The sequence below is a fragment of the Besnoitia besnoiti genome, chromosome X (assembly GCF_002563875.1).
Source record: "Besnoitia besnoiti strain Bb-Ger1 chromosome X, whole genome shotgun sequence".
Taxonomy (NCBI): domain Eukaryota; phylum Apicomplexa; class Conoidasida; order Eucoccidiorida; family Sarcocystidae; genus Besnoitia; species Besnoitia besnoiti.
In genome coordinates, this window is record NC_042365.1 from 851,638 (window position 1) to 879,048 (window position 27,411).

General features: G+C 58.9%; 2 protein-coding genes across 2 annotated transcripts; one reads left to right on the forward strand and one right to left on the reverse strand.

Moving 5' to 3' along the window:
• Positions 1 to 5,111: 5,111 nt before the first annotated feature.
• BESB_016760 (AP2 domain transcription factor AP2IV-5) lies at positions 5,112 to 11,948 on the forward strand (the record flags this gene model as incomplete). Its single annotated transcript, XM_029360391.1, has 3 exons — positions 5,112 to 8,354; positions 8,743 to 10,258; positions 10,606 to 11,948. The coding sequence occupies 3 exons, from the start codon at positions 5,112 to 5,114 to the stop codon at positions 11,946 to 11,948; spliced, it is 6,102 nt and encodes a 2,033-aa protein (XP_029216367.1).
• A 3,208-nt stretch (positions 11,949 to 15,156) lies between these two features.
• Positions 15,157 to 23,787, reverse strand: BESB_016770 (uncharacterized protein; the record flags this gene model as incomplete). The annotated part of the gene is made up of 10 exons (XM_029360392.1): positions 15,157 to 15,232; positions 15,687 to 15,754; positions 16,053 to 16,179; positions 16,586 to 16,664; positions 17,190 to 17,347; positions 17,567 to 17,701; positions 18,263 to 18,736; positions 18,957 to 19,682; positions 19,934 to 21,816; positions 22,084 to 23,787. 10 exons carry the CDS (start codon positions 23,785 to 23,787, stop codon positions 15,157 to 15,159), a joined length of 5,430 nt encoding a protein of 1,809 aa, XP_029216368.1.
• Between the last annotated feature and the right edge of the window lie 3,624 nt (positions 23,788 to 27,411).

The window sequence follows — 27,411 nt, forward strand, 5'->3', positions numbered from 1 at the left end:
GGGAAGAGGTGCTCCAAACTCCGAGACTGGCCAGAGCGGGGTGAAACCGAGAAACCTGACTGCGACGATGGAACAGAAGATCACCGACACCGGTACAGGCTCCTCAGAAACGTGACGCAGCAGAGCGGACTCGGTCTCTTGCGGGGTTACGCGGGGAAAGCGGAGAAAAGGGTGTGACAAGAGAGCAAAGCAGTCCGAGACTGAGGCAGAGACAGAGCGCCGCCGTGGTCACTAAACTAGCACGCCGCCTCCTCGTGTCCTCCGCCAGCCCCCCGCCACCTACCCCCCACCCCTTCCAAATTCGAAAACAATCCCGCCGTTACGCCTCTCGCGCGATCGGTGATACGAAGCCTGCAGCCGCCTGGCGTCACTTAGCTTTATGAAGGATTTACAGATGCTGCTTATGGTGGTCATGCGGAAGTTTCTGCAAAAGTACAGACGTCAGGATGCGGTGGGCACGATTCACCGTTTTTCCGGTCTCCTAGTGCAGAGAGCAAGTGAGATTGCTTGCAGATAGAAAGCCGTGGCCCAACGTAGACCAGTTGCCATACACAACATTTCCCGTTCAAGAATACTGCAGGAGGCTCATGGCGGATAGATCTCGAATTCCGCAGTACAAGCTTGTTGGGAAAGCGGGAGCTACGGCGGACAGAAACACCCCTTGCTGCGGTTCTCCACTATTGGAACTAATTACCAAGGCGGTGCTGTATGTAATAGTCCCTTCGCAAAAAGGTGTACCATGTGTGCATCAGTGGCAGAGGGTCCTCGATTCCATGCGACACACCCCCAAAGATCAGTGAACACAAAATACGCCGATACGGACTCTGCTTCGGTGCGGCGAGCGCCTCAGACGTACACTCAACAACTACCCAGTTCAAATTCACGCCAGAAGACCCGTTGATTCCAGTGGTCGTCGTAAACAGTCTGACATAGAGCTACATTTGAGGAAGCCTTTTCGACAGAACTTGTCTTCCAGCAAGACTGGAGAACGGTGTAACTGAAGGCCTCTTAAGAGGTCCAAAGCAGGAAAATCCATTGGCGACCAACAGTAGTCAGGAGTTACGCTTCGTTGCTGTTCTGATTTGTTCTTCTACAGTAGTCGCAGTGTACTGAGTTGTAGCCGCGGATGTTACACTTTCGTCTGTGACGTGTGGATCATTGCTGCACCGTCAGCCACGTGTCTGCCGGGAAACTGCTTCGAAAGAGATCCTTTTCGACCCCATGTTTTACACCTCGGACTGCGAAAAAAAAGACAGGTCACAGACGCCAGAAGAACGCGTCGAGCGCAGTGAGTCTCTGTCACGTTGGTGGGTTGTGGGCGAGATATTTGACTGCGAGTCTGCTGCCTGAGAACCCGTCCTGGGTTGGGGCCGGCTCTGGTGTCTCTTTCCAGCTTTACGCCCAGGGGCCCGTCTGCCTCGGCCCTGGGTGCAGAACGAGGACTCCTGAGGGCGCGTCTGCCGGTTCCTCGACTCGCGAGGCCAGTTCCTTTTCTGTAGTCGTCTAGACTATGGTCATTCTTTTTTTCAGTGCCGTTTAGTGCCTTCCAGTCCCACACACAGAGCCTCAGGCGTCTCCAGTAGGGCAGAATCCGTGGTGTCAGTCCTTCCCCGACGAGTTGGTCGACAGGGCCAGCCTGTCCTGTATCAGCGACGCGAGTTTGGATGCCCGGTGTCCGCTCTAGCCATGTGCGCCCTGAACGTACGCTGGCATGGGTCCTGGAAAATTGCGGGTGCGAATTCATGTCTTTTCCAGTCGCCACAAGCAGATAACACGCAATTAGAACTCGCTTCTCTGACATCTGGCCTTCTTCCGCAGCCGCCCACGCGATACAGTGCTGCGTAGAATGCCCTAGAACGCGGCGCTGGCAGTCAGGTTTCAAGAATATTGCCCCCTCGGCGGATGGTTCCGCTGGCTCAGACGCCTGGCAAATCCCCCGTGTTCTCGCTCTCACCTTTGATTTCAGTTCGTGCATACCTACGCACGTACATGTCTCCCTAGACCCAAATCATGGCCCGGGCCCCGGCGAGTTTCTTCTGACGATGTGAGGGTGCCTCTAATCCTTTTCAAAGCCTGCGGCTGTCGGGGGACGAAGGGACTAGCGGGTGACTCTCCAGCCGTGAGACCTCTTCAAACCGACTGATCTTCAGGCATTTGTTTTAACGATTCGCAACCTCGCAATATCGCCAGGGTTGTGTATGAAGTTGATGTTTCGTAACTTTAGACGGAAACGTCCACGCTCGTTTCTGAAGTCTGTCAGCCAGTCTGGTGGTGTCCCTCTGTGGCTCGCTGATTGCGCGGCCGGGGGATTCGCCGATCTCCGTTCCCCGAAGGTGCTAGGTTACATATTCGATGTTGGTGTGGCTAACAGGAACTACATGCATTTGTTGTGTTTGTCTGAAGGCTGACGTTCAGGAGACCTTTTATTGTGCCGAAAGGTGACACCTTAACGTCTTGGCGTTTTCGACATTTGGATCGTTGCTGTCCCTTTCTGCACGCTCCTTATCTGCAGTGTGTCATCGCGCCCTCTGCGAGCTTAACCGATCGCTGCGGTAGAACTGGTTTTTTGCCTCTGTGAGGACGTATTGTTAGCATTCATGCTTCACCACGGATAAATACCCGCACAGCCGAAGAACGCATCTGCGTGTAAAAATGCGTACCTAGGCACGGAGAACAGTTACCACAGATACTGTTCTGCTTGCAACGCGTCTCTGGGTCGAGACAGACTCACGGTGTTACATGACGCTCTTCAGATTTCGGGTTTCGACAGTATGTCGTCCGCGTTTTTGGTAGCCGAGGTTTCGGTCCCTTGTTTAGCTCTTATCAACAGTTTCGCACGCAGGCTTGGACGACGGCTAAGCTTGTTTGCATAGTCTCGCTCTTGCAGGCTCGCTCGCCTCTCAACCCGTAGACAGCTTGCGATCCTCGTGGTGTATGCCTTCGCAGAAAGGTTGTGAATTGCTCGGAGAGTATGCTTTTCATTTTCGCGTGTGGTGATCTGTCGAAAGACCTGCATTACGTGCAACCGCTTTTCCGTAGCCGGAGTCAACCAGAAGGGCTAGCAGCAACGGAGAAAGCCTCCAGAGAAAAACAGGTCGACCATCCCCCTTTTTCCCTCCTCCCTTTCTCCTGTCTCTTTCGCTTACCGCTCGTCTTTCCCTCTTCCCTTTTTTGCGCTCGACGCCGTACCACGCCCCATAGCAAAAAGAGTAAGGTCATTGTCCCGTGAGGTCTGTAAGTTACTGACGCGGACGGGCGCGAGCTGCCTCTCCGCCCCCCAAAACGTTTTTTACCCACCCTTCTTCGCCCTTTTTTTCGTTTATCTCTTGGGCCCTAGCAAACCAAGGGAGAGCGAATGTCGCAAGGGAATTATTTCAAGCTGAGGGAACATCTTTATAGCCATGCCTATGTCTGTGTCAGGCTTGCTCATCAAGTCCTCTTCAAAAGGGGCCTGAAGCGGAGAGCTCGCCCGTCGTCTCTGCGCTCTACAATACGCCTCCGCCTGATCGTATTAAGCGCGTCGGGGATGACTCTTTCCGTGCGCCTATACTCAGTATCTGCGTATATATGTATATATAGACTTTATTTCCGTGTTTCGCTAGGGTCTGGAGGGAAGCAGCTATCCAACTTCGCTTGTATAAATTGGAGGCGGTGACTAGGGAAGTGCCCCGAAGATATGTACCGTGGTGCGAGAGAGAAATGGGCACCGCCAGTGGCGCTCGAATACATCTCAGCAAGCTCAAGTGGAAAGATCACTTATTTTCCATCCGTAGGATGCATTCTTCTGCTCAACGTCCTCGTCTTTTTCCGTGGGATTCACGTCGACCCCTACTATTGTAAGTCTCTAGTCCTATCTGGTTTGTCTTCAGTCTGTACCCTCACATAGCTGTGAGCGTTATGTGCGCTGTTTGTGGGCGCGCTTTTAACTTGTATACGGGTCTTGGCGCTTATATTGTACGAGTATCGTCTGGCGTCCAGGGACGAGTTCTAGTCTGAGGTGTGTTTCACGTATTCCTTACGCAGCGTGTTGCGCAGCCCTCTCTCCTATTCTGCGCTACTCTCGTTTGTCTGCCCACTTTTTTTTTCAGGGTGTTTCCTTCCGCGACCCATTTTTTTCCGCCCCTTTGCGGCCGCGTCAAGCCGTCGCCGACCACGCAAATTACGTGGTACCTCGTTTCCGTGGCGACTCGTGCGTTCGCTCTCGTGGTGGCATTCGACGCCGTTTCCATCTGTTTGCCGTCCGCAAAACACGGAACGAGAGAGGGAGTGCGCGTCCACTTGTATTAACCGACAGATTTTGATCGATAGAAGGGGGATAACGCAAACCCCAAGCGGGTCGCGTGGCGAGCCCCTTCCCCCTTCAACGTTTGTCGCCGTTGCCGGTGTAGGCATCCTACGTTTCCATTTTTGCGATCGCCTCTTGCAACTCCTCTTCCACGACAAGCTGGACTCTTGCCGCGGGTCGAGGACCTGTCTGCCGGAAGCTCCGTGGTGCCGTTCTTTTATCGCTTTCGGCCTGAGTGCTCGCCAGCGCTGAGGCGTTTTGTGTGGAAGAGCTGGGAGACAATTTGCCGCCTGCCTCGCGCCGTTGATTTTCTTTTCGAGAGAGGAGGCCTCGGGCCTCAGGAGCGTCGAAGACTGTGGGTGAAACGTCCCAAGTACCATCAAGCGGACAGCAGCAACATCCCAGGAGGCAAATAATGGCCTCAAATGAAACTGTATGCGAGTTTGTTCAAAGTCGTTCAATACGCATACTTTGTATACTGGATATCTGTGGGTCCGGTTGGTGTGGTCGTCTATGTGATGTGTGGACATATACGCACACGCGAGCCCGCCTCATGTATGCGGTGAGCGGGTGAACCATGCAGGTTGATTTTTCCGGCAGTCTGTCCGTAACTGAGGACAGGAACACTCGCCTCTCGCCATGCCCTGCAAGTGTGAGGGCGCGTGAAGTTCCGAGCAGATTCGAGGGATATTTTGTTTCTGCGAACCCAAAAGACCCCCGAGCACCATTACTCCACTCGTCCCCTCCGTCGGCAGGGTCGTTGCGATCAGGATTTTTGTCGCCATTCCCGACGGAGCCCACCCATGAGGCAGGTTTTTCTTTTTCTATGAGGCACACGCGCGACAGGACGCCCCACGTCTTGGAAAACCAACCAAGTTTTTTGAGCAAGTTGAAGAATACTCACCCGCAGACTGCGCCGCCGGCAGGGGAGCAAGAAGACCTACGAACTGCCCACGTGGCTCTAGCTGGAAGCAGCGCTCGCGAGGACTCCCGCATCTCTGGTGACACTAGAGAACTGGAAACCGTCGTCGCCGCAGGTCCTCGGGTTCAGTTGAAACAGGATCGCCAGGAGCCTAGGGTAGGGGGCAGCGAGGCGACTCTTACAAGTCTCGAGACTTGCAACATATGCGCTACCGGGAGTGAGCAGAGAGTTCCGGATATCCTGTCTTCGTCGTCCTCTCCTGTCGTGCCCAGAGAAGCGGACGTGCGCCTCGCAGTTTGCGATGCAGGCGCCGGCACTGCTCTGCGTTCTTCCAGTCCCTCTCTCTCCACTTCGAGGTATTGGTCCTGTTCTGAAAGCCACGAAGGCGAAGCTCGGCCGCCTGCTGTGGACTCTCGCTCTGCAACCAGCATCCGATCGGATTCCCGCGAGAGCTACGGAACGAGTCAGGGAGGCAGGAACACCGGTGAGTCACCGGATTCTACTGCGACTTCGGCTCTCTCATCCAGATCCGCGACCCTTGACTCGGGAGTGCGGCAAGGTGGACTCAAAAGCGAACCAGACGGAGAAGACGCCCACGCGCGTTCTTTCGCCTCCCCCGTTCCGCAAAAATTGACTAGGGGCCGTGCCTCTGGGGTTCAAAGCAGCTCCTCGGAGACGACAGACACCGCGCGTGCCTCTGAAGGTCACGCAGAACATCGGGAAGGGGGATACCCGCCAAGGGCCGCCTCGCCCTTCGCTTGGCCTGCTGCGGTTCGTTCCCTGCACGTGCCGCCGAAGGCCGCGGTGGACGAGACTGCGGGTGACCGCCAAGAGGTCTCTGGCTTCCCTGCGTCCAAAAAAGAGGCAGAGACGTGCGTGCGCCTTCGGGAGGGCCTCACTAAGGAGGACGAAACGCGCCAACACGGGGAAGTGTCGACAGCGGCTTCTGGAAGGAGCCGAGGAAGCGGGGACGAGGACGCGTTCCCCACAGAGGCAGGTCTCTCGCTCGCGTTGTCGCCAAGACGCCTCAAGAATAGCGAGCGTCAAGAGACTCCTAAAGGCGGAAACCGAAAGCCCAGCGAGAGCGAACAGGAGCAGTTAGAGAAGCTCCGCCAGCTCGCTCTGGATCTCCTCTTCGCAGTTTCGTTTCTGCGGCCGTTCGGTCGGGCCTCGCCCGCGTCGCCCTCTGTCAAGCGACAACCGAGTCATCTCACGAAGCCACGTGTAGCACCCCTGCCGTCTGATTCAGCGTCTCCCTCTCCCTCTTCCTCCGTCCGTTCGCCGCGGGCCTTCGATTCCCCCCCTCCTGCTTCGCTTTCTGCATCGAGTTTGTCTCCAGAGAAGAACGCGAACAAAGCCGGGGGAGTGCGGAGCGAGCGCGCTCAGCGGAAGGAAGTTCATCTGGCACTGCCACTCCGACAGGCATACCCGCAGTACACGTTCCACATCGAGCTAGTGAAGAGCGCGACCAGCCTGAAGGATCTCACGCAGTTTCTGCGTGTTTGCTTTGGACCGCTTCTCGACCGTCTTCATCTTCACGTGGAGGACAGTAGGGCAGCGGCGGCAGCTGGCCTTCGCCGACGCGAGAAGGCCCCGAACCGTGCTCCGCCCGAGAATCGCGAGGGAGGTATCGACGACGCAGGAAGGAAAGCAAAACACGACCAGCAGGCGCAACAAGAGGATACGCCGCTGGCGGGCGTCGCCGCGACAGAGGCTGCGGAATCGCTTGTTGCACAGGGGCAAGCTGATTCATCTGAAAAGCCGCTGAGCGCTGGAGAGGCAGGGGTGGCAGTGCCTGGTCAGCTCGCCAGCTTGCTAACGGACAAACTTCGAGGTATCGGGGCGATTCTACAAATCCTGACAGACTCCAAGTCTGCGTCTGCAGCGTCCGACGCCCTGGACGCGGTCTGTGACGCTTTAGCAAAGCCAGTCAAACGCCGAGGCGGCGTTCTGCTTCGCGCGGCCGCGGCCGGCTCGTTGGCAGACGTGTACCCGAGGGCGGCTCTCGCCTCTACGCGTGAGGAGCCTGTGTGCACGATGAGGCTCGGAGGCGCAAAGATGAGCCTCGGCAGCGAGGAGGGCGGACGCGATGGAGGAGATGCGGAGCACGCAGGACAGCGAGGCAGCCGCGCCCTCTCGCCCAACGCCGGAGACGAGGAGCCCTGCGAGGACGGGGCGGAGAAGAGTCAAGAACGACGGATGCAGCAGGCACCCAACGCAGAGTGGGGAACCGGACCGGACGCCTGGGAAGGTGAGGCCGAAGACAAACTCGCTGACTTGCCTGAGCTCATTTCAGTGCCGCTGTGGGCTGTGCGCGCGCCGGCGGAGAGGGAGAGCGCATCAGAGAGAGCCAAAGGTGGCGGCGTGGAGCCGTCGATGCAGGGCGACGAAGACGCCTTGAAGCGGAGGGAGACCGGTGCAGAGCCACGGGTGTCTCAGTCGCCCTGCGATGCGACGCCCAGCAGTGCGACGACCTCTTCGATTCCTCCGCCAGCGACCGACGGGGCGGTGTTGACCAACGCGGAGCAGGGAGACGAGCGAGGAGAGGTAGAAGAGAGCGAGCAGCCGCGTGCGAGAGGAGAGGCTGCACCTGAGGAGGCGGAGGCGCCCTCCGCCTCCTCAGACCTTCCTGAGCATCTCCAGTGGATCGCCACGCAGTTGGCGACGCCGCTGGAGAACCTGAGGGGCGCCGAGGAGGAGGAAAAACTGCTGAGGGAGCAGATTGCTTCCTACGCGTTTTTCGCCTCTTCTCAACGCCCCGCCAGCGGCCAAATGGAGGCGCCGAGACGAGGAGGAAGCGGAGACGACGAACCAAGGAGCGAAGGAGACTGGGCGTCGCGTTTTCTCGCCAGCCTCCGGACGCACACCGGCCGACAGAAACGCGATCGCAGTGGCGCGCAGGGGGATGACGTGGGCGGCAGTGAGAGAGGGAGGGGATTCGGAGAAGACGACCGCGCTCGGCGGCGGTGGGAGAGTCTGGCGGGAGAGCTCATCAACATTCTGGAGACTGAGAAGGATCAGAAGCATTTTCGTCTCTGCGAGCAGGACCAACAGGAGCACCTGCTTTTTCTTCTCCGCCGACTGCAGGAACAGCAGGAAAAGGAAGCAGAAGAGAGTCTAAGTGCGTCGGCAGCCCCCCACGAAAAGGTACGGTCCCCAGACCTACATGTCTGGGAAGCATCGCTGCGCCGTCGTGCATCAGATGGGCATAATTAAGGTGGTAAGAGTCGGGGATATGGAACAGATTGAAGGCAGTGTATCGACCCGACAAAGATAATCAGGGGTTGCTCGGGATGAAACTGCGCGTGCGTTTTTCCACCGTCGCGTGCGGTCTTGTCAAAGGAATGCTTCGTTTTCTGCTCTTCGTGTGCGAACGGAACATGCACTCTTCTTACATGCTTGTATTGCTCAGCCTAGTACACGCCTCGACGTAGAGTATGTGTATTCACTGAACTTCGACAACGCACATGCTCGTTGCCGATTCATCAGTCAGCTTCGCGACTTGCTTCCTTCTGTCTGTGTCGCCTGGTGCCAGTTTGAGGTATCAGAGCGGTATTCAGGCTTGTTCTCCACGATTCCTGAGTCTTTCTACGAAAGTCTGCCGTCGACTGAGCCGCCGACGGGGGACATGCTGTCTTCGTTCCCTTCCTCTTATACCTCTCGTTTTTCGTCAAAGCGGGCGTCGTTCTCCTCCTTCGCGTCGTCGGTGTCGTCGTCTGCATCCGGCGGCCTCTCGAGCGGCGTGTGCACCACGACCGCCTCCCTCCAGACTTCATCCTCTTCGTCCTCTCAGTGCACATCCGCCAACGCGTACTCTCCCGTCTCTTCGACGCCGACGTCTCCGCTGTCGTCATCTGTCGTTTCTCCGCCGCCAAGCGTCTTGCAGCCGCTCCTGCCTTCCGCGGGCACGCTGCTGTCCTCTGCGCTGCTGCCGCCGTCTTCGTCTGCCTCCGCAGCGCCGGGGCCTGGGAGTCTAGAGCTCGGAAGCGCGCGCGCCCTCAGCACTAGCCATGGAGGGGCAGCAGACAATCTCGCGTCTGCGAAGGGCGCAGAGGCTGCCCGCTGGAAGTCGCGAAGTTCCCGCCTGGATGCCGACGGCGACCTGCGTCTTCACAGCCTCGTCGCGGGATCGTCGCCCGCGGGCATCGCCGGCGCCTCTTCCTCGACTTCTGCGGCCTGCGACCCGCGTAGCGGCGCAGAGGGCGGGGAGCAGCGGCGGGTCGACTTTGCAGGACGAGGCGTCGCGAGTTCTTCTGCGGCGTCTCTTCAGGGAGAAGAGGGCCTCGCTGCCTCCCTGGCTTCACCTGGAACGCTCTTTCCTACAGCGATTCAGGAGTTCTTGAGGATTCAGAAAGAAGAACTTAGCGAACGCGAAAGACGAGGCACTGAAAAGGACCAGAGGTCGAGGGAGGCCTACGGGACGGCGAGGCCTCACGAAGTTGGCGGCCCGCCGTACGCATTTTCTTCCGCGGGCGCCGTGTACCCCAGGGCTGCCTACCAGGCGTCGGCAGAACCCGCCGTCGGCGCGGCGTTCAATCCGCCGAGCGACCCTGCTTCGTCTTCCTCCGGATCTTCGTTTGCGCGTCTGGCAGGTCGTGAGGCGCGAGGGACGGGCGAGCAGATGGACGAACGCGCAGGGACGCCTCGGAGACTGAGCGGCCGCGACCAGTTCGCAGACGTTTCGCTGTCGGCTTCGCCCTCGTTCTCGGCGTTTCTCTCCACAGTTCTCTCTCTGGCGCAGGAAGAAAGCGCGCGGCGGCGCGCGAATGAGAGGGGCGGAGACGGCGAGGTGGTGGCGAGAGAACCGCGACACGACCGTAGGGCGGAGGGCGGCGGCGAGAGACGACAGGAGTGGAGCAGTCGCGCGAGAAGCATGACAGGAGACATAGATCCGTGGGAAGACGAGACAACGAGGAGGCGATCTGCCAACGGGAACGGGAAAGAAGCTGAGGAGGGCCTCCTCTTCCGACGTCTCGCGCTGCACCTTGTTCGGCTCGCCAAAAGGGAAGAAGAGGAACGAAGGAGTCGCGCAGCGTACGCGGCAGATGCCTGTACGCCCACAGAAACAGGTAGGACAACCACGGCTAACCGGCGCGCTTACAGCTTCTCTCTCCCCACACGCGCCACGCACAGCTCACCCCCTCTAGCGCGCAGCCCACTGTTTCGTTCGGGACTCGCTAGAAATTTCGCATAGACAACTATTGCTAGCAGACACACAGACGCAATACGACCCCGTCAGGCATCGGAGGCCGGAGAGGGCGGATGGAGGTCGAGTTTTAACTTTTCTGTCTCTGTGTGGATCTTGTGCCCCATCGAGCCACTGTTTCGTTCCAGCGTGAGCGCTGCTGATAATGTACATCCTCTGGTCTCTCGCCTGTCTCGTCTCTCGTCTCTGCAGGCTCGCAGGCGCTGTTGGAAGGCGATCGTCGTCTGTCTGCGTCGTCCGCCTCCGCCTTCTCTGGTCTCGATGCGCCTCCGCACCGTCGTCTCGTCCCTGCGTCGTTCGAGCTGCGCCACGAGGACCATCGCAGAGTCACGCCTTCCCTGTCGTCGTCGTTGTTTGACTCCTCCACGAGTCTGTCCGCAGGCGGGCGGGGGGCTGAGGCGCCGAACCCCAGCTTGTGCACGCCTGCGGCGTCTTCGTCGACGCTGAAAGAGTCTGCGACTTCGCGCAGCAGCGCGCCGGGCTTCGGAGGCTTGTCCCCGTTTGTTGTGCCGACAGGCGCGGGCGTATCTCCGCTGGTGGGGTGTCGGGGTCTGGGCGGCAGCGACTGCCGCTGCGGAGGCCCGGAGGCTGGGTGCGTGTACCGGAGCGGCGTCAGCGGCGTGGTTTACGACAAGAGCGGTCAGAAGTGGACAGCGCGCTGGAACGAAGACGGCAAACAACACAAACGCACCTTCGCCGCAGCCAAATACGGCTTCCTGAACGCGAAAATGCGCGCAGAAGCTTGCCGCGGCGAGGCCCGACAGCGCGCCGCGGCGCGCGCTCTCCAGGCGGCGGAGCGCAACCAACAGAGGCGGAGCGACGCGAGTCGAGGGTCTCGAGGGGGGGCGGCCGCCGCCGATCGGGAGAGAGACCGACTCTCGCTCGGCGCGGGGCCGCCTGAGCGGAGCGGAAGCCCGCTTGAACTCTCGCGCGGCTCAGGGACAGAAGAGGAGCGAGAAGGCCCCGAGGCGGCCGCGACCGCCCACCACCGTGCGAGAGGCGGAAGCCTTAGCGGAGAAGACCTCGGCGCTGCGTTCGCTCTCACCGGATTTGCAAAGGTGGAAGGCGAGAGCGAGTTCGAAAGGAAAAACGCGCCGAGAGGATCCGAGGCGCGCGCAGAGACCTCACATGCAGCGCTTCAGGGGGCAGCTGCGCCGAGCGTCGGCGGGCCTGTCAAGAGCGAAGAAGACGCGCCGACGGGCGCGTCCGGCGCTAGAGAGCCAGGCAACGCGCCCAAGGAGGGAGCGGAGACGCCCGAACGCGGGAACCATGCAGTGGAAGAGGGGGCGAAAGTGGGGCTGGAGCAGCCTGAGTGCCTAGCAGAGGCGCCTGAGCAGAACAAAGCCAAGAAGGAGGAGGAGCCTGCCTGCCAGCAGGCGGAGGGAAGGGGCGAAAAACGGCGGAGAGAGGCGGAAGTGCCATACACTGGAGACGGGGGCGATGATGTTCTGAGAGCCAAGCGACGAGCGGGAACACACGTTGACGACGGCGACTGGACTGCCGCAGAAGCACAAGACGAGGAAGAGGACGCCTGAGCTTTGTGAAGACTGACAAAGGAGAGAAAATTCCTGGGCCGTCAGCCTCGGTACCTGGCCATAACGCCCTAACGCGGGCGCCCTCATATACACGCACTGATGAAGGCGGAGCCCTCGCTCTCTGCCAGGGAACATACACATACATATATAAATGTATATGTGTACATATAGGTATGTATACATATATATACATATATAAAATATGTATACACATATATAGATATAACATATATATGTGTATGTGATGGAGATGCGTCACCCCTGCCTTTTCAACCTTTGCAAGTCTAGGAGACGAAATTCAGGCGAGGCTCAATCCAAGAAAGTCATCTACACATTTTGCACTTGGGCTCGTGTGTACTGGCGAACTGACAAAGGCACACCCGCTGTGATTCGCACCTGCGTCGTTTGGTTTCGAGATCGATGCAGCCGCGAATCTACGCGTTCGCGGTTTCTGGAACTGTGTCACATATATGCGCTGCTGCCCACTCCACGGCCATATATATATATATATATATATGTTCGTAGAGTTTTTTCGGGAGTAGGTGCGCGGCGCAGGTTGTGAGTTGGGTTTTATTGTTTTCCGTTTCGAGGCGGGCTGTCTCTGTCTTCTCAGCCTTGGGTGCTGGGCTCCTTCCGCTTTTCAACTGCAGGATGCGGCGTGATTACTCCTATTAGCCATTTGAATGCCGTCACAGTCAGAGCGCCGCGACGCCTACACAGCTGGTAGTCCATCCCATGTGCAGTCTGCAGGTTAAACGCGTGCCTTTCTTCGGAGTCGCGTTGAAGAGGTCTAAGACACACCCTCGCAAATGAATACATACACGCATATAGGGTTACGGATGCCCAGCGCAACTGCGCGTACAGGAGTTCCGTGGTGGCGGTCGTTCACGAAGCGTTTCGCTTCCTGCACTCGGCTTTCCACACAGGGGCATTCTTGCCTGGTTTCACGTCATTTTTCCTGGTTATCATTCCTCTCCTTCCCTCACAACGAGGCAACGTCAAAGGACGTCTTTTTTTGCAACTTATGGAGTATGAAGCCGCAGCCGACTTTGTTCTCCTCAAAGCCCGACTGGGCCCCTACCCCCCACCGCCCCCCCCCCCCCGTGCTGATAATCTGTTTTGCTGCATCAGGTGTCAGTCCGGTCTGCTTGTTCACTGCTTTACCTTTCGTCCGTTGCTTCCTGTCTGCTGTCGGCGTCGCGGCGACGTTCATCTACTCTGCCCCGTTCCCTACCGCCTTCTCGTACCGCCATAGAAAGGTATGCTCCACCTTGTGCTTGCCGTTCTCCCGTATACTTTTTTTCATCGGTCTGCGGCCTGCAATCCGGATGCCATGGGACGTCCGTCCTTTCCATCTCGGTGCCCATTATTGCCGCGCTTTAGCGCGCGATGCTGTGAGATGCTTTGGGACTCACATGCGAGAAAACGGCGTGAGCGATGTCCCCGGGGTTCTTCATTTCACGACGCGCTTGCATACCGCAACCTCGAGAGACAAAGAGACTGAGGGAAGCTGATTCGCTGCCTGCTAAAACGTGATCATAGACACCCTCTGCCGATATTCCGATAACGTTTTCGTGCGAGGGGAGAGTTAGTAGGCGCTGGCAGATCCCACTTAGTCGTGTGTTGAGAATATAGACCGACGCTGACTCGCTGCGACCCTTCCGAGCACCCCAAGACTCATTAATCAAAGCGCAGGCCGAGCCGCACTGATCCCCGCTGCCACTGCCTTTGCTAAAAGCTCCCGGTTTAATTGGAAAGGCACTCGCGAAAGGCAGTCCCTGACGCGAGTTCTTCAACCTTTTGTAGGGTGACCCCCTCTGCGACAAGGTGGGGTAACGCCTCAAGCCGCCAGCCTCAACGTATCCTGCAGCCTTCTCAGTGCGGCAAAATAAAGAATGCATGCCTTGTGCGGGGCCCTTCGGCGCACCACAACCTAGAGAGCTACCCAGGCATTCGCGTCGACAAGATACTCTTTCGGTTTCGTTCCTAAGGCGCCCACCATGCGTCGTCCGCGAGTGGGAAATCGGGGAGCGAGGTCTGCTCGCTATCGCGACGCATGGGAAAGAGGTGAGGTGAAGTCTTAAATCTAAAAAAAAACGGCAGCAGAGGCTCAACGTCTAGGGTTTCCCGTTGCCCACGAGATTATTTCGTGTCGCGAAATAGAGGAAAGTCGTGACGGCTGGGGGTCGGAGACCGCCTGAATCACGTTGGAGAAGCTTTCTACATTTTACAGAACGAGGGAAAAAGCCGACAAAGAACAGGACAACGGGAAGACTAGCGCTTCTGAACAATGCTTGCACGGCGTTTTGGAAGATACATTCTTGCACGCAAAGCGATGCATCCACAAGACCTACGCTCCATTCTCAAAATAAATGCATGGAGATACAAAGAAACGTATTCACATAGGTTGCAGATAATTCCGTGAGGCACGCGAGGAGATGTGCCCAAACAAAATGACTGATTCGTGTGTTGGATATAGACAGGGGTATCGAGATTCGGCTGATGCTGCCTGCCCTCTTCGTCCAGCGAAGAGAGCAAGCAAACAAAACTTCATTGTGAAGTAGCGAGGAGACAAACACTCCCCCCATGTGGGGGGCCTCCCCGACTTACCCTAGTGCCTCGCCGCAAAGCGAATGTCGTTCAGAGCGAAAACATATGCACATCTATCCCCCCTGCAACGGAGTGCGTTGCGAAAGCCATGTCATTCTCCGCTCTCTCGTTTTTCTCGTTCTCTTACAAGGATAAAACCGTCCTTTTCGCGGTGAGCACCGCGTGCAGCGGCCGAAGAGGAAGCACCGAGCATTGACAAATGAACCAGACAAAACCAGGAGTGCCAACGGGCGACAAAATAGATCGCAAGTCACATCTCTCCCCCAAACCTAAAGCTCAACATAGTCCCCTGCTATACATCGCTCTCGAAACGCACGCGGAGAATCACATTTGCTCCAGCTGAATCTAGACGCAGGTACATATACGCTCGCGAGTGCCGAGACGTTCCATTGTGAGGACGCCGCGATCCACCTGCCTTCCGACCGCATACATGCAAAAAGACATTAAAATGTGCACATAAACAAGCTTAGTTCTGCTTCACACCTTTGTTTAGCTCCGTTCTTCTCCCTCGTCGCTCGTCCTCACCATTTGCCGCGCAAGAAATGCAAACGGGACCACGACAGAACAGCCAAAAAGAGAAAAAGACCGATAGAAAGACTCAGTTGTTCAGCCAGGGATGCTCCTTGATCACATCGGGGTCGCGCTCGCCGTAGTCAACCAGCAGTTCCTCATCTCTGAAAAGAAGAAAAGCAAAGTCTTCCTGTCATGAAAACATCGCCGGCCTGCCTCGCAGGGCCTCGCTAGACCGGCGACCAGCAAACCGATCTCTCCCTCTGCTCAGCGTAAAAATATATGTAGAGGGGGAATCGCTCCAGACACGAATACTTGACGCCGCTTGAGCGCACATCTGTAGATAAATGTAAACCGAGAGACATGCAAGCGAGCGACATGCCTAGGCGCCAACTCGTTCGCCTCTGATACCGCTCCATCTATCTCTGGGTATCGCTGCCTCCTCGGAGTGAAATGCAGTCGCGTCTGTGTGGATCAAAGCCCCCAAAACCTATCGTGACGAACACACCATACCTCCAGTGGAAGATCCTCTAAAGGACTCTCGGCTAACCGAAGACAATACCCGTGTCGCGCCTCTCCCGCGAACCTAAAGCCCATGTTTCCTCAAGGTCTGCTCACTTTTCTATGTTTCGTCTGGCGACGAAAATCAGCCGCGGCTCGCTGCTGAGGTCATCGAACATGATCGCCTGCAGACCAAGTTGAGACACCCCAGACGAGATGATAGACGAAGGGCGCCCGCCTGCCAAACTCGCCGTCACAGCGCAGCTGCCCTCCAAGAAAAAGTCACAGGCGTCTCTTGAGCGCGAGCGGCGCGACGCAGCTTCACACACCTGCTGGACTGACGCTTAATTTCAAAGATGTGCGCAGACACAAAATGCGATATACATGACAGAGGTCTCGGGCGATATTCGAACTTGCGCTCGTTTCAAGCTAGCAAACCGACGAAGAAACAGGAGCCTGTTGTGTGCACAGCGGGTCCCGTACTCTCGGAGTCATATTTGGGTTTTTTCTAGAGTGATTGATGAGACGGGCAGGGCCAAAGTCTTGCTTCTCGTCGGTCGCGTCGATCGCCATCATTCGGGAGCCGTTCTTGAAGTAAAACATGAAGCTCCTGGGAAGCACACATAAACCGGCGGGGAGAGGAGGCGACTCATGCGCTCAAATCTCGCATGCGGATGAGAAGAAACCGGTCCTGCCTCGGACTCACGCCTGCCGTTCATTCAGTTCAATCCTAGACCTGGTTTCTGTTTGCTGACCCGTGCGGGTCGCCGCGTCCTCTTTCTTTCCTGTTACCCTACGCATCTCTCTCTCTCCAACTCTCCCTGTGTCTCTCTCTGAACCGGCTGAGGCGGGAGCCTCCGCCACGCAGAGTTCGCATCTCCGCGCAGTCTTTGAGGCGCCGAATCGTATCCCGTATTTTCTGCGAATTTGTCCCTTTAGATGGACACTGTCCCTCTCTCTATGATCCTCGCGACGCATCTTTCGGTCTCCTGCCTGCCGACTCCCTCGCTGCTTACCCCATCGGGACTCTGGATCTGTTGTAGCGTTGCTCTCGCTCGCGCGCCTCTCGCTCGGAGCAGAGCTCGCCTTTGTATTCTGGCAAAGCGAACACACACATACCAAAACAATGTATAACATTCATTTGAATGAAAAGTGATTAATTCTAGTCAAAAGCAACAAACTGGAAAAGTCCTGACTTTTAAAATTTTGTTGGGAAAACTGCTGCCTCATGGACGCGGCGAACAGACCCTCTGCATCCATCGACGAGGGGAGACACTCCGCACCGCCAGCGCGCGAAAACAAAAGCAGAATACGTCGTCTCTACCGGCGATGGCTCACGTTTTCCGGCCGAGGCGCTTCGCTGGAATCTGCTGAAGGCGCCGAAAGTGCCATAGCTCGGCAGAGCACTCAGAAACGACGCATGCATGCAGGAGACGCCGCGGAACTAGACAAACACGGACGGCCACAGGGAATGGGATTCAACGTACCAGAAAACGCGACCCACGCGAAAACCCCGAGCTCGGGACGGTCTATCATATCCCCACGTTTCCCGCGCCTCCTTGGACTTGATATCGGCGCCGAAGATCGCAGCGTTTGCGCAGAGCAACGCGCATGTCTTACCGACGACGAAATCATCCTTGAGGATGGTGTCTGCGGCGAACACGGCGCGACCCTTCCCTGGGACTTTGGTCAAGCGGATGCAGGCAGTCAAGTCGCGCCGGAGACACTCCTGGTAGATCACGTTCCGCTGGCGGATGCTCATCAGCGACAGCGGCCATCTACGGCAACAAATTCGCAGGAAACACGAGGTACGATTTGACGCCTCGAAGAAACCGCGGAGACGCGAACTCTGCTAGGCGGGGGCACCCGCCCCAGCCGTCTCAGAGGCCAGACACATGCCGCTAGCATCGCTCGGGCACAGAAGAAATCGGACGAGGACTGCCTGACAACCAGGTCGCCCCAAAACTGGGCGAAGAGAACTAGAGAGAGCGACGCACTTGAGGATGCCCTGTTCAGGATCAATAATCAAGTTCACGAGGGCGCGGTCGTCGTTCTCCGGCAAAGAAGGAACTCTCTTCTTCGAGCCCTTTCCGTCGCTGTGCATCTCGTCCTTCAACGCCAAGCGCCTCGCGCTGGGCACCACAGCAAACCCGACAAACATGCATATCTTCAGATTTAATATGCACGCATGTACATAAATATATGTACATATATATATTTATGTATCTGCAGTATTACACGCCGCCGCGCGTCCACCACTCCAGTTTTTGCGGTGCGTGCGACCACAGGCAGCCCGCCAGCTTCCTTGATAACTCCACGCAAGCTGATGCTGATTCCACAGACAAGATACGCCACTGCTTATGCCCTCGATACTCGCCAACAAAGATGTGTTGGCGCTGCTCAAAGCTGCGCTCAACCCTGTTGAACAGCGAGCCGAGACGGTCGCGGAGACAGCTTGTCACAGCGTCGAGCCACACTTTCCTTATAGGCCACAGGCTACCTCTCTACGCGTGAACCCTTCAAAAATCCGCCAGCCTGGACGCCATTCAAGACCGTTCGGGAGCTGCAACCGCCCTGAGGCGTTGTACTCATTCGCGACCCAGACAGGCGCGGCGGAGCCCGCCTCGTCCGTGGGGGTCTGCTGCGATCTGGCCCCTCAATTGCCGCTGGCAGCCCCGCTCGCATGCGCTTACATCATATTTCGGGCCTTTTCTTCGAATTCGTGTTTCATTTCCAGAAAGCGTTCTTCGAGCTCCTTCTGCCGCTTCTCCTCGCGCTGCTTCGCCTTGTCGACTCCCGTCTCGGCGCGCTCGGCTGCGCTCCTTCGCGAATCGTCTCCGTTGCCTGCTAGCCAGTCCTCGAGGGAGAAGGCGGCGGCGTCCGCCGCCTTGTTCTTCTTCACCCAGCGGCCGGCGCCGAGAAAGTCGTCATGCAGGCTGCGGTCTCCGCGGCGGGCCGCGGCGCCCAGCCGCCCAGAGGAGAGCGTCGCGAAGGAGGAGCTCTCGAGCTCGCGCTTCCGCCGACCGCGTGCACTCCGCAGCGACGCCACGGACGGCGCGATCGTCCGCACCACCTCGTCGATGTCTTTGTTGCCCCCGCTGAAGCGAATGATGTTCCAAAACAAATTCGGCGCGTACTGCGCCAAATTGACTGCCGACAGATCCGCCCTGCATACACAGAGACAGAGAGAGAGAGATCATCCGCATCGGAGCTAGCCGACAGAAAAAAAATGAGCACCTACGCGCAGACGCACATGCCTCATCGATAGATGCGTAGAATCCATTGCGAACGGGGATTCGGCTCTCGACGACGCGTCCGTCGCCGCGGGGGACGCACATGCAGACAATTCATTGAACGGAGTGATGGCGCGATGCCTGCGCGACCTACCCCCCAGAAACAAGCGCAACATCGACGATGAGCTTGAGAGCCCTGGCGACGAAGTCTCGGTCGTAGATTCGGATGCGATCCGCCTCGCGGAACTGAGTGAACTCGGTTGGATAGTCGATTTCCGCGAGGCTTCCGTTGGGGAGGTCGTGCGAGGAGATCGCAAAGGTCTCTGTTTCGCTGCGTCGCTTCTTCTGTTGCTCGTCGTCTTCTTCTTCTGAATCCGTTTTCTCAGCAGCTTCGCGTTCCATGTCCTCGTCCCCGGTCTCTGCCCCTTTCTCCGCTCCCGCCGCCTCCTTCGCTTCGTCTTCTGGCGCTCTTTTATCCTCTCCGGCTTCGCTGCCGTCTCTTCCACTGGACAGCTCCACATCGGCACCCGCGCCAGCCTGTTCGCCCTGCTTGACCGAGGGGGCGGGCGGCGCAGCTCCCTCGGGGGATTCCTGCGCGGATGCCTTCGCCTCTTCTTCCGCCGTACCCGACGGCCGCGCAGCCGCAATCTCCGCTTCTGAGGCGTCCCCCTTCCCCGCTTTCTCTTCGCCGTCCTTCGCGGTCTCCGCGTCTTCCCTTTCCTCGTCGCCGTCGTCCCCTGAAGTCGAAACGCGTGATGAAGGCGCCTCGGGCTCGAACGGGTCGACTTGCTCGCCGCGCGTCTCGCCGTCCGCAGAGCACTGGTACATGCGAATCTTGCGCTGGACTGCGCCCGCGACTCGGTGACTCGCCAGTGACATGCTGCACATGCACACAGTGCCACACGAAAAAAAACGCGGAACACATGCGTTTCGACGTCGTTCACAGATGCACTCCGACGCGCACACTCCTGAGCAGACCGCTGGTTTCTGTCCCCTCTGGTGGCTGCTTCACCCTCGCGCTCTCGCCCCTGAGTCTCTTCTAGATTGCCAGACTGAGTGACACTCACTGGAAGACGCCCCCCAGCGGCTCCTTCCTGCTGTCGCAGTTTATTCTTTTTCTTGTGGACTGACTTGCATCTGTGCGGCGTGGGACTGGTGGCGAGGCCTAGGAGCACCCGAACTTCCGAGGTGAACGAAAATGGCAACTTGAGAGCCGCGTCCATTCCGTCTTCGCCGTAGTCGTCCACGTAGGTCCAGTTTTTCCACGTTGCAGAAGAGCCGCTGTCGCCGCCCTCTTCTTTGGCCTCCTTTTCACCCGCTTCGACTGCGCCGCCTGGGTTTGGAGCCATAAGCAACCGCAGGAGCTGTGCCGGCGACGCCTTCGAGGCGTCAGGCGCCGCCGTGGCTGCGCCTGAGTCAACCTTGCTGCCTCCGCCCTCGCCTCCCTCGGGCGCCGCGCCCGCGCCGCCATGCGCCAACGTGTCCTCGAGGAGACTGTCTCCTCCAGCCGCGACCCCGCTGGAGCCTGAGCTCGCGAGGTCTGGGGACGAGGCCGCGAAGGCCGAGGACAGATCTCCGGGCGAAGAAGCGAGCGGCGCGTCACTCTCTTCAAGGCGCTTCTGCGCACCCGCTCCAGCGGAGAAGCTGGCGCTGCTCGAGGGCACCCGGGGCTTCTTTAGGAGGAGCTTCTTGGGGCGTTTGCGAATGGAGACGTGGAGGTCGTAGATGTCCGCCCCTTCGTCGTCGGGAAGGTACTGCCGGAAGTAAACGTAGTCCTCGCCAATCACTTTGCCTTGGGAGCAGCAGTAGAAGTCGCGCATGTCCACCGCAGTGAGGGGGAAGCCCTTCTTGCCTCCGTTCGCCCAAAAGAGGTCTTCGTCGTCTGCCACCTCCTCGCCCGGCGTGCCGCTCTCTGCGGCGTCCCTCTCGCCCTCCTTCGAGGCCCCTTGACCGCCCCGTTGGGCCCGTCCAGCACCTCCGCCGCGAGCCATCCGAGAGGACGGCGGTGAAGAGGCAGCCGCGGTTGCGGTAGACTTGGGCGACAACTGACTCGTGGGTGCAGAACTCGACCTGGGAGGAGGGCCTTCGCCTTCTCGCTGCATCTCTCGATCTTTCGTTTCCTTTGGAGCCTCGCCCGTGCTTGGCTGGTCTCCCTGCAGCTCCGCCTTCACGCGCGCCGCGCTGTCCTCTTCTGCCTTGGCGGCCTCCCCCTCCGGCTTTTTTTCTTTCGCGCCGGCGGTCGGCGTCCCTTGGGGGCCCTCGCCGTCTGGGCCCGTCTGCGCCTTGACTGGCTCGCGCGCGTCGGGAGACGGCCGGGGCATGCTCAGGTCAGGTTTTTCGCTCTCCTTCTCACCCGACCCTGCGCTTTCCAGCAGCGGGCCTTCGGTCGGCGTCGGCGACGCGGAGCCCAGCGAGGAAGACAGCGACGCAGCCGTGGTCAGCGCTGAAGGCAGGAAGAAGGCCGGCGGCGAAGCGGCGCCGCCCTCGGACTTGAGGGGGGGGCGCCCCCCCCCCTGGTCCGGGGAAGACACAGGGACAGCAGGCGCCGCAGCATCCGCGGTAGCCTCCTGTGGAGACGCGGCAGAGAGTCGAAACGGCCGCGAGGAAGACGCCGACGGCGAAGTGCCGCTGTGCGGGCTCGGCGCAGGTGACGGCTTGGGCTCGGCGGTCGAGCCCGCGTCTTCTGAGGGCGACTTCGCTTCGGCCGGTGCAGAAGCTAACTTTGAGCGGCCGTTTGGCGACGGAGACGAGCAGGGAGACCGTCTTCGTTGACTTTTCGAGGGCTGAGAAGCAGGCTTCTCGGGCTCCTCCGTGCGAAGGAGATTGAGTACGTGCTTGCGGTAGGCCTGCGGCGTTCGCGGCAGGGGCAACCGATAGACCGCCGTCGCACTCCGGCGACAGACGTGAGAAAACAACAAGGCCACAGACGTTGAAGAGAGAACGAGGAACGGAATTTGATTGCGGCGGTACTTTGTCGGCATCAGCACGGGGCAGTGCGTCCAGGGGATGTACGCCTGAGGAGAGCCAAGCAGAGACGAAACGAAAGCTTTTGAAAGGACCCAAAATGTTCCCCAGCGAAACCACGCGAGCAGGGATTTTCGCCACAGGGCCGAGGACGACCACAGAGAGACGTCGGAAACTGCGCGGGAACCAACAGGTGGTTCACGCGCCACTACAAGGACCGGCGTTCAGACGCCTCAGAGCAGATATCTGTTGTCCCCCGTTGCACGAAGAGAGCGGCGCACACTCGACCGGCGTGGCTGAGAGGCATGTGAGCTGACCTGCACATCGGCAAGGATGTCGATTCCTTTTTCCGTCCAGACGAGGTAGACGCGCTCTTCTTGCATGCCTGGGAGAGGGAGGAAGCCTTTGGCCTCGCCTCGTTCGATCCAGACGACCCTGTGCTTCTCAGACATCGTTTGCTCCACCAGCTTCCTCACTTTCTCGCTGAGACCGCCGCTTCGCCCGCCGCCCGCGGGCCCTAACCCCCCGCCGCCCGCGAGCCCGCTGTGGGCTCCCGAGCCTCCCGACGCGTGCGATGCAGCGAGCCAGTGGTAGTAATGATGACTGTGAGACGCGTGGTCGCCTCCGGCGTATGGCGAGCTTTCTTCGTACTTGCGCGCGAGGAGGCACGACGCGGAGGCGACCTTCTTGGACGCTAGCCGGCGGAATGGCGAAGGCGTCGTCTGGAGGCGGGGAGACGCAAAGGCAGGCACGCCTAGCGCGTCGCCAGCGGTGCGTTTCATCTTCTTTTTTACTTGTCCAGGCAACGCGTAATACAAGGAGGCGTAGTCCTCTTCGTCGCGGTCACGGCGTGACGACCCAGACGCCACGACACCGCTCCTCCTGCTCTTCGACAGCGAAGGGCGCCTAACCCCCCCCGCACGAGGGAGACTCGCGGCGTCGCCTGCTCCCTTTCGCTTCTTGGCGCCTGCGTCGCCCCCTCGCGAGGGCGCTGCGACGGAGGACGAACGGGAAGAAGAGAGCGACGTCGAAAACCCTGACGCCTTTTTCTTGCCGTCCTTTGACAGGCTTTCTCCACTGAAAGCTTTGTCACACTCCCGCCCGTCCCTCTTGTCCGCCGCCTCACTCCCTTCGCTCACTCGATCGTACTCGCCAACACTTCCAGATGCGTGCGGGGCAGATGACCCCCCGATGAGCTCTGGAACGCCCTGGTCTAGTTCGCGGCTGCTCGGGTTGCGGGGGGACTCCGCAAGGCTGTTGGCGAGTTCGCCCCCCGGGGTCGCTGGCCTCCGCTCGGCGTCGCCGCCCGGGGCACCTGACCCGTCCCGCTGGCCTCTGGGGCACACGCCGCCTCCCCCCGCCGCGGTCGGAGGCGCGCTGGAGAGCGGCGACGGCCGGCTGCAGCCCGAGTTCCGCACAATGCTCTTGGCGGCCGCGCAAATGCCCCGCGGAGCCGACTTCTGCGCATGGGACGGCGCGCCGGGAGCAGCGATCGAGGCGCGGTCTCCGACGACAGCGTGGAGTGTGGGCGCACCGCAGGCGCTCGCTGCATGCGCGCGGGCGGCAGTCATCTGAGCGGCCGCCGGGCCTTTGTGAACAGTTGGCGCCAGAGCGCTGATGGGCGCGTCCCCATCTGCAGCCGCGCATGCGTCAGGCACTAGTGCCCTTCGAGTGTCGTCGCCTCCCGAGCCAGAGGCGTGCTCTGCAGCATGCGCGCCTTGGGAAGAGTCCGCCGTCGGGAAGCGCCCGTTGCCTGGATGCATGCACAGGACTGGAGCAGAGGAGACGCAAGGCGCATTCTCGGCTGCCGCCACGACGCAGCGGTCCCCCGGCTGGGTCGCTTCGTCGCTCGCGTCCCCCATGGTGACTTCTCGTTCTGCTGCAAGAGTGCCGCAGCGGCGCGAGGGCGAGTTCCCGCGCGCGTCTGAGTCCTGAGAAGCGACATACTCCTCGCAAAACTCGTCTCCACAAAGGACGCCTGCGCGTTCCGCGCCAGGCGCCACGTCTTCAGACATTTCCATCCCACTACTGAAAGGATTCTTCGCTCCGCTTCATTCCATGCCGCACTGACCGGCACTCTTGGGCATATTCCACGCGGTGCAAAGGCTGCGCAGAGACCAGCGTCCGCTAGATACGTGCCTTCATCCCTGCGAGGGTTAGCGACTTCTGGCGTGCGTGGGCTGATGACGCGAAGAGAAGCGTGAGGCGACGATTAAGCGCTCGTCTAGAGCAGCTGGATAGCGAGCGCTCGACAAACACACGGGTCACACGTCCTGCTGAATCCGAGCGTGGGTAAACGAGCGAGACGCGCCCACGGGAGCCACAGATCCCCCAGAAGACCTCGCCAGCAGCGAGAGACTCACGGTCCCTGGCGGCTCGCCCCGAGATCCAGACGGAGTTTTCTCCCTTCGTAAGCGCCCGCTTATCGCCCTCGCTTCGCAAAGAAAGCGTTATGTGCCTTCGGGTCGCCAGAAAGCTCAGATACGGTAAACTAGGTAGGTGAAGTGACGAGGCAGCACCCGTAAACCTAGGGCAAGCGGACGCGCGGCTGTAGAGACGAAGGTCCCTTTGCCCGCGTGACCGGCGCGGAAGGCAGGCTGGAGAAGGCGAGAGGAGGAAAGCACAACGCTGAATTAGCAGAATGGGCGTTAACGCTTCGAGAGGAGAGAGGTGCTTAACATCGTGCGGTTGCCCTTCACGCGAAGCCTGAGGCCCTGAAAGCCGAAGAGTCTCGCGCTGCAGCACCCCGGCGACCACAGACGCCGTCGTCAAAGCGTCTCCTGCACAGAACATAAAGCGCCGATTTTTTTCACAAATGCTCTCTCGCGACGGACGATCATCAGCGCCTCTCAAAAGCTCGACGCAGCAACGCGCGGTACACAGAGCAGGGGGCGGCGAGTGTGCGAACGAAGGCCCCCGGAGGGATCCTCGCCGGACACAACAAACCGGGACTGCGACGGAAAAGTACCAGAGATGGAAGGAAGCAAGAAGGATTTATAGCAACCGGTTGTTGGAGACGTGATGCGAACTCAGAGATGGTGAGATATGGAGCTTCGCAGGCACAGGACGGGCGAGCACACACGAAGCCGACTTCTCGAGTGGAATTCCGTCCCGAATGGCTGCACAGTCAACACGTGAGAGGAGCGAGGCCTGATGGGGCGAAGACACTCTCTTTTTGGGAGAAAAAGGAAGGAGAAGAGGCACGCGGGTGGGAAAACCGACTCGCGAAGGAGGGCGACGGGTTCCTCGTGTGCGCCCGCCCACCGGCAACTAAGTTTTGACCCAGGGGTTTGTACGAACCGAAGGAGAAAAAGCAAGAGCTACAGTGAAGCAGACCGAAAACAACTGGGGCACAAGCTTGTTTCCCGAAAGGACTGTCACCGAACGGCTAAGGCCGGGAGAGCAAAGAGGCAGAAAACAGGCATGTACCAGACAACGAGAATGAAGACGAGGAAGGTCGCTTGCTCGCCGCCTGCGTACTACTTCCCCCGCCCCCTCCCCCCCCCCCCTCCTCCCGGTGCGCATTCCCTCCCATCATTCTTTTCACAAATCCAAGCGATAGTGCACAGAAGCGGGGGCCCAAGAGAAGTGAACAAATGAGCAGTGGCCTGTGTGACCCATGCAGTTAAGGCAATGACAGCGAGAAAAATCAGAAAACGACCTCCACAGAGAGCTGAATGGGGCACGCGGGTGGTCGGGTAGAGACGCCTGTCTGCTCTCGAATAAAACGTACGCGCACCAGCTTCTTTGCCAGAGGCGGGCTCTTGCCAAACAGCTCACCTCGGGAAGACACGGCGTGGTAGCGTGCCTCGAACGAGCGCTGCCGATGCGAGTGTTCATCGCTATCCGAGTATTCAGTTTTCGCCGGGGAGGTTGAAACAGCAAGTCTGGCCTCTCTAGATGAGTGTGACGCCCCAGTGCCTGAATTCTTCTCTAGAAAGGAATGCGTGGAAGTTCGCAAGTTCCCTCTTCCAGGGGCGCCGATAGATGCGCCACACAAAGAGCACGGGGAAAAGAAGCGGCTGTGTCTCCGCCTCACGGCACGGAAGGTGCGCATGGTTGGGCTCTTCCTGCTTCCATAAAAGAAGAAAGTGACTGGGGGCCTGGACGGGTAATTTTCTCTCTCGTGGCATGCGAATACCGTTGTCACAGAAGCGCGCCGCCGATGCTGCATTAACTGCGTAGGAAGGCGCAGCGCGTGACGGTGCGTAACGGCCGCAGTGTCGAATGGAGGGCTCAGTCAGAGGCTGCGGTTGAGTTATTAGCCTTTTTCCATTGCACAGTACAGCGATCGGACTTCCGATTTTTGTCTTTGAGTTCGAGAAGTCGAGAGTCGCGCCCCGCCCAAGCTGGATGCAGGACGTGCAAACCCGTGAAGCCTCTCGCTACCTCAAATCAGAATTTGACAAACGCCAGGAGCCGGGCTGATGCTCACTGCTGGGCTTCTCACACTTGCAGCAAGATCCGCAACCCGTACTAATAACACACATGAATACCTCAAGTTAAACGGGTATTAAGCCAAGCTGGCTATAATCGAGTCAGAATACATGGAACGTCTCAGCGTGTCCATGTCTATTTCCGGGGCCGAATCACCCTGGGAACGAGTTAGTCGCGGCGATGTATCATGGAAAACAGGAGAATATGACACCTCCACCTTTTGTCATCTCTAGTGATGATCGAAGCAGAAAGAGAGTCTCAGTTGGAGGCACTGAAATAGGTGGCCCTTGGACTGAAGCAGACCGAGCTCAAATTGGCGAAGCAGAAGCCAGCCGCTCAAGGCGAACATTCCTGGCCAACTGCAGGAGCTGCCAAGTGAGGTCCTCAGAGATTCTCCGGTATCGGTGATGTGTTAGAGAAGGTCGATGACGTATGCCACGTCATCGGTATCTCGCGCCCGCCGAACGGGCATTGTGGAGTTCGCCTTTCGATGTTACAGTGCGGGCTATCACATAATCGATCCGCTTGATGTCGAGAGTATTCCACGGCTCGACTACGGACCGGGGGGAAAGACATCGGAGAAAGAGGGCTCCCCGGTGGACCCCACCGACTTGGTTGTGAGGTTGCAGGATCTCGCCGACAAGCGGTGGCAGTCAGTGGAGGCCTTGAAGACCAGGATCCTACACGATTGGTGGAAACGACCCGCGGACCCAGCCGACGCGCAGAGGCAGGAAAAACGCCTTTCCGTGGTGCTCGGTGCAGCAAGCGAGTTCTCACGTTGCAGTCTTTCACAGAAGGCGACGTGCTATGGGGCTTAACTTCGGGCTCCATCACAGAGACGAATCCGCAGCGGCAGAGAGAGCTGCAAGAAGCGGTGGAGATGTACAAATTAGTGGTCAACACCTACGCGAGTGAGCAGCAGGCGTGGTTCTGAGTGTATATAACGAGTATTAAGGAAACGACAAAGGTCAACATCAAAAACCAGGCGCAACGCTCGACACCTGATGAAACACTCGGATACGCGCCAGAGGTTCGAGGCGCGCTGGCCGTGCTCGAGGCCAGAGCGCCACCAGAATCGGCGCCATCCGCGGATGACGCAGAAGCGAAAGAAGGCAGCGCAGCGGGCTAGGCTTCACATGCAGACGCCAATGACCCTCACGGCAGCTGAAGGAAAGCGAATCTTGAGAGCGACCGGCAGAGCACAAGCA